The sequence below is a fragment of the Crocodylus porosus genome, unplaced genomic scaffold (genome assembly GCF_001723895.1).
Source record: "Crocodylus porosus isolate Cpor-Errol unplaced genomic scaffold, CroPor_comp1, whole genome shotgun sequence".
Taxonomy (NCBI): Eukaryota; Metazoa; Chordata; order Crocodylia; family Crocodylidae; genus Crocodylus; species Crocodylus porosus.
In genome coordinates, this window is record NW_017728919.1 from 1488092 (window position 1) to 1494833 (window position 6742).

General features: G+C 43.8%; 1 protein-coding gene across 7 annotated transcripts in view; it reads right to left on the bottom strand.

The window, feature by feature from the left end:
* Positions 1 to 204: 204 nt before the first annotated feature.
* The window catches only part of GATAD2A (GATA zinc finger domain containing 2A), an 82988-nt gene continuing 76450 nt past the window's right edge, over positions 205 to 6742 (bottom strand). For 6 of the 7 annotated variants that reach the window (XM_019538318.1, XM_019538320.1, XM_019538317.1 and 3 more), the window contains 2 exons: positions 5586 to 5772; positions 205 to 4624 (listed from right to left, as the gene is read on the bottom strand). In XM_019538318.1, the coding sequence (XP_019393863.1) occupies positions 4494 to 4624; positions 5586 to 5772 (318 nt within the window). In that variant the 3' untranslated portion in view covers positions 205 to 4493. The remainder of the gene's footprint in view (positions 4625 to 5585; positions 5773 to 6742) is intronic. The other variant, XM_019538316.1, reaches the window with a different exon arrangement.

A 6742-nucleotide genomic window follows, 5' to 3' on the forward strand; every position in this document is an offset into this window, starting at 1 on the left:
GCACCATGTCCTAGCGCCAGGCCTTTCCAGCTCCCCAAAACCGGAGCATTTAGAAAGAAAAGAAAAAAAGGAGACCTGATAGTTTGTCCATTTGTTTATTGTCATTCAAATACTAAAAATCCCTCACAATACAATATACAGTTATTGATTTTTCAGGTTCGTCTTCCATTGAAATCGACTATCAGGTTTTAGTGGGAACATTTTTTTTAAAAATTTTTGTTTTATTATCAAAGATTTAGAGTCACAATAAATACGAGTGACAAAAACATACCCTGCGCTGGCGTAACGTTACTCTGTTACACTTTCTTCTTTGTTAAATGATTATAAATTTTTTTTCTTTAAAAAAAAAAAAAAAAGCACAATGCAAGTTATTTCACTAAATGCAATATACAGCGTAACTCTGCCTTAAGCAGACAAACACTACTGCGGTTCCTTGAGGTCTTTTTGCATTATATATATTTATATCTTTTTTAAAAAAAAAAGTAATTTCCTGCGTCTGCGCCCTCCTTTCGAAAGGAGAAGGTGACATGAGCCAAATGGCAGACACGGTTCTTTGGGTAGGTGTGATATCTTTTATTAGACCAACTAAATCGTTGGAAAAATTGTTCTTTGCAAGTTTTCAGGCACAAACGCCCTTCTTCAGGCGGGGGAGAGTCTACATTGGGATCCCTCTGCCTGAAGAAGGGTATTTGTATCCAAAGAACAATTTTTGCAACAATTAAGTTGATCTGATAAAAGAGATCACATTTACCCAAAGACCCTCCCCTGCCTGTGTCCGTGGACAAACTCGGCTAAAACCAACACCCCCAGACATGAGCCAAAGGGGGTTTCTGATGAGACCACGGTATGAGCCTTCTCTCCTCTACTGGACTCTAAGCTGTGTCCCTGTCTCCCCATTGCCATTTTCTTAGCTGTACTTTGGTAAATCCTTTCTTTCCATAAGCAAAAACATGACCCAGTTTGATCATTCAGAGGTAAACGAATGGTTCCTAAAACAAGAAACAAAATATCTGTAAAAAAACAAAAGCAAAGCTATCCTGAATTACGATTACCCAAAAAAACCTCTCCTCCGTATCACAGCTGGAATGCCATTAACAGGAATCCCTGCAACAAAAAAATGAGCAAGGCCAAACTTCATGCAAACTGGAAAGCTGCCCAAATGTTCTCCACCAAAAAAAATTAAAAGGTTCAACCAGGCCACTTTTCATGTCTGAGCAGAACAGTTACCTCTTCTACACCCCCCTCCCCTCCCAATAAAATCAAAATAGATAATAAATTAGGTTATAAAAAATAAAATTAAAAACCACACAGCTCCCAAATTTCAACACTGGTTCAAATAAAAGTCTGGGGTTTATTTCACAAGTTGCTAAAATCTAAGTACAATAGTTAGTCGTTTTCATTATTACTGTATTATAAAATCTGGTAGTTGCAACGTCTCAAAGAAAGAGGTTATATGGCTTGCAAGAACCAACGCTGCTCTAACCCTCTCCCCAGGAGAGGGGGGGAAACGAGCAGCCTCCGACCCACGTCAGACCAGCTCATGCGACGTTTGCAGCGAAGCAGTGCAGAGTTGGGGAAACAAGGAGCAGGGCATGGGGCACATGGCATGAGGGACCACCTATGGGGTATTGATCTGCATGTCCATCCTGTCAAACAGCACGTTCAGTCTTTTGCTCCGAGAGGGAGCTTCAAGCAAAAACTACAACTTTCCCAGGGCAGGGATGAGGACGCTGCCTCTTTCAAAGGGCCCTAGGAGTGAAGCAGCGCACTGCACCGCGCGGGGCAACATCTCAGCAGAAACCAGCAGCCTGGAGGGGGCAGGAACACCAAGCATGACAGGATGAAATACAAACCAAAGGTTTTGTTCTTCAAATATGCCTACAGGTCCCCTCCTCCAATGTCCCCGAGCAATTTTACCTTTATGTCACAATACCACAGTGTTAAAATTAGGCTTAGGATTGATTTTTTTTTCTTTTTTTGGCAGGGAAGGGAAGGGCAGGTAAGGAAGAGAAAGAAGGCATTTGGGAAGTTTTGCATCAAGTGTCTTCAACTATTATTTTAAACAATGTATGAAACCTGAACTAGCCTGGTAGAGCACTCAAACCAAGTGAACGTGTGGCTAGACTGCTTGCATATGGGCCGAGCAACTCGTCTGACCCTTACGCAAGCAGGCCATGTCAATCTGTTTCTGATGCATTTTTTTTTTTTTTTTTTAACTAGAAACTCTTCAGAAACAGCGTGTGCCTCAAATACAAATGTTAAGTTACCGGCTCTTTATCCGTGCCACTGAAACGCCAGTTTAAATGCTGCTGGAACAAACTGACACTTACCAAAAAGGTTTGGACATAGCTTTTAACAGGCAATTTTAATGCTTCTTCCCCCTCCTGCTGCCCTTTCTTCTACAGCGCCGGCTGAAACCCAGGCTGCCCCAACACCGCAAAGGGTACACCTGTCAGCCTTTGGTGTTGTTCATAACCTAGGTTCCCACAAAGCCATTTGAGGATATGGGAATGTTGTCTCCAGGGGTCAGATTTAAAGACTCAGAAACACGCTTTGGCCCGGGCCGTTGAACAGAAGCAGGCATCAGCGTGTGGGGAAGGCAGGTATTTGTCAGAGAACCAAAAAAAAAAAAAACAACCCACTTGAACTGAAATATTCTTGTATTGTTTCACAGTGCAAGATTCAATGCACTCCGATTTCTCTCCTTACCTCCCCGTCCAAAAACCTTGGAATGAAAATAAAGCAAAACGAAACAAAAAAACCCAACAAAACCCACTCTCCCCCCACCCCCGATCTATCTCAATAGGTTCAAAACAAAGTCAAATTGAACTTCTAGGGTTTTATACACCAACAAATACCATTTTTGCAAAACAACTCAGCTTCTACACTACTGGACTTTGTTTTTTAAAAAAAGATATCTAAATATTGATATTCACACAACAGAAGAGGGGGTTAAATGATTTTTTTATTATTATGTGATAGCTGGATCTGAAGAGGGACACCCTATACAGTAACTGCTTTAAATTAAGTATCTAACTACAGCTGCTAAGAAAATACCAGATTCAGAGCGGAACCCAAATAGTATCCCTCCTTCTTTATAGATAGATATATATATAATTTTGCAAATAATTCATATCAGCACTAGTTCTAGTACCAATATGCAATACAAATAGTAAGGCATACATTTCTGCCACTTGAAACCAATTCGAAAGGGGTAGGGGGCCAAAAAACAGACCTGATGCTTCTAAATATTTGGGGGATTCCACAAATATATGAAAACCATGTAGAGACCTGTCCTTAAAGCAGGGTTAGCCAAAGCTCTACCAAAACTGAAATACGGAGGCAACGTGATAGAGGAGCATGCGCGGTATGCATGGAAGAACGGAATTCGAACGGGGGGACCAGGGCTAGGCAGCAGGGGCCGAAGCATGCCCACCATGAGCTTGTCCAGTCATCACACCACTAACGCGTAGGCTAGGAAAGACGGCTTCTCCAGCGGGAACAGAGGAAAGAACCTGTCGCCTGACTGCAGCCTTGTACCCCTCTGCTCCCTGCGCTCGCCCTCGGATTGCACGCGGCATCTGGAGTTCCTAGTTTGAGTAAAAGCTCTGGCAAGAACCACTGAGCCCACACCATTCCCCTGCCCCCCGCAAAAAAAAAATCGTTTTAAATCTCTGGGAACTTTTGAAAGGGCCGACTGATCTGTGCTGGGCTCGAGAGACTGAACAAGGCTATTCGTTTACTGTTCAGTAGTTTAAGGTTTTAGAGCATCAAATGTTCACAAAGTCTATATCCGGCGAAAGTGAGAGAGGCCCATCCTGGCTCTCACGTCCTGCCCTGCTCAGGCAACGACTAGTCCATCAGAAGATGTGCCCAACTGGAACTGGAGTTTGCACTTCGGTATCATTAGCTCATTATCAGGAGATTTTGAAACGTGACAATTTGTCGATTGCCCTCCTGGGGTGGGGGAAGAGGGGAAGCGAACGTGAAGTCCACCTGCTAAACGTATCCGCAATCATTGTGTTCAGATTCCACTTTTCTTACAGCAGCTTGCATCCTTGATTGCCAATGAACAGTGTATTTGTGGTGACTAGCTAGCTACTAATACAAAGAAACCAAAAGCAGACCGAGTCCTTTCAGTCCTCCTTTTGTGCTGGTGACAAACAAAAGAGAAATCCCAAACTAAATACATAAAGCCAAAAAAAAAAATAATTAAAAAAAATAAAGAGGATTATTCTTCCCCCTCCCGACAGCCTTCATCATCAGCCAATCATTAGAATTCAACAGCCAAACGAGCTGGAGTCTGTTTCCACCCTCCCAGTGTCACTTTCTTGTGGCAAGGACAGCAGCACTCGATGGGATGAGGAGTGGTCTTCTTGCTTCCTACAAAGCTTGGGCATATCCAGCTGGGTTTAAAGCAGATTCCACTGTACTGTGGTATAAAAAAGGATGGCAGAAACAGGTAAGTCTTTCCTCTTAGGCATTCCTCTGCATTATTTCCAAGTGGCAGACTGAGGGATGGATCGCGGTGGAATCATATCCAGGAGATATTCACGTTGACGGTCTACTGCTGAAGAACTCTTGTGCACAGCTAAACTAGGGTTAACAAAAGGTAAAGCTCCGCCTGACAAGACAGAAGGAGACAAAGACAAATGTCACCACACGCTTGGGTCACAGGAAAAGAATAGTGGAGAAAATACCACTCAACGCAGCACCCGCTCTCCGAATAGGAACAAGAGCTAACTGCTGCCACACATCGCAGTCCAGAGCCTTGCAAAAAGGAAAGCTTCCACGACCACCTGCACAACTGGGACAAAGTCTGAGTAACATATACACCTCCTGCCCTGCCTCCCCATCAGCTCAATGACAATTTTAAGCCATTGCAATTGTCCAGAAAAATAATCAAGATTGATAAACTTTAAGTGAAATTGTACTGGAGGGGGAGGGAGGGGGAGAGGGTGTGTGTGGTCGAGATGGGATGTTCAATAATAGACAACAAAATAAAAAGTTGACAAGTCACTTGCAACAGCCTCCCTCTCTCAGGGATTCTAAGTATTAGTTAAAAGACTCTTCTGCTTTCCTCCCAACTCTGGTCCTTCCCAAAAAACAGGTAAAATCCATCGTCTGCATCAAAACAGCAGCTATGGTTCAGAGCCGAGCGTTCTGTGAAGCACAGCAGGAGGTGCAGGCTGTAGCCTTACTTAAGGCAGAAAGATCTACTCTCTACCACCTGCCTTGGAGGTCGAATACACCAGTAACACTTGAGACCGAATGAGTGATGAGGGCAGTGGTGCTGGATGCCTACAGTACCGTACTGACTGCATACACGGAGCACTGTGCTCATTCACACCCACGCAAGGCAGGCAACTAACAGTGCTATCCCCCACACAGCTGCATTTTATACTTGCTCTGGACACGACAGGTACAAATGACCATACAGAGAGGGAGGCAATGCATCGTCAGAGGCAAATTACCCATCAAGCAGGGAAATGCCAAAGAGAAAACATTCTTACCCACAGCATTAGGATTGTTGGACAGAGGGCAGCTAGCAAATACAAAGAAAAGAACTTTTGAGAAAAATCTACCTGTATTGATGGCAGTCTTCTTCCAGCTGGTAGCGTTGCCCTTGCTGACAGGTCTCTCAGCATGCTTACCTGGCCTACTACCAAGTGCGGCTGCAGAGGATGCATTCTGCAACTTGGGTGACTGGCTAAATGCATGCAACACTCCTCGTGGGGCTCCTGAAGGACCTCGAGACATCTGGCTAGGAGTCTAGCAAGGGAACACGCAATCAGACCACTGGAATGCAAGTGTCGCCATTCTGTACCATGTCCCTCTCCCTCCTTCCCCACCTCCTGCTGGCTGGTGGTCGTAAGGCTGGAAAGAGTTTTTCACCTCTGAAGCAAAATAAAAGCCGCCTTCTGCATGTACATCACTACATCTTTCAATTTTTGAAAGTAAGTGTCTGTAAGAGGCAGGAAGTCTCACTGACTAAGGCAGCAAGAGAGACAGTGTGTAAGCTCCCCCAGACATGGTTGCAACACTTCAATCCTGAGTCATGTCACCAACTTTCTGGCTACTCTAGTCCCAGGCAGCACTGCAGCACCCTCTTAATGCCCCTGTGGTTTGTCATGGCTTATAAATAGAAACGGGGCAAGGAGGAGCCCGAGTGACTCACTGTCATCTATAAAAGGAGTCTGTATTTGGGCCCCGGTTCCTCAGACACGTTACCCACCGCATGGCCAACAACTTGCACATCCTGCTTTTGGGAGTTCCCAGCTCACACCTCTGGACTACGTTTTTAAAGGTGTCCACTAGTTGCAATTACCTCAAGCACGGACTTGTTTAGATGCAATAAACCTGTACTGGCATAAAATTTCACCAACCCACTTGCACCACAGCAAGTTTCTCCAATCTAGATAAGTCCTGAATTATTAAAAGGCACAGTACGAAGCACAGAGGTTCTACTATATCGAACAGAACAATCTTCTGCTCCTGCTACATTTCTGTACCAAATATGGTGCTTGGGAATAACAAATAGATCCTTATTTCATTTAAAACTAGTGATACTTATTGTAGCTACCACTTAAAAAGTCAGCCACAACCAAGTTAGCTGAACACATACTGTTCTGCATTGTTTTTTTGTCATTGTCAATAAAGAAATACAATTTATTTACATATAATAGATGTATATAAATATGGACTTGTAATGTGAAAGCGAATAACCTTTATTTTTTATATA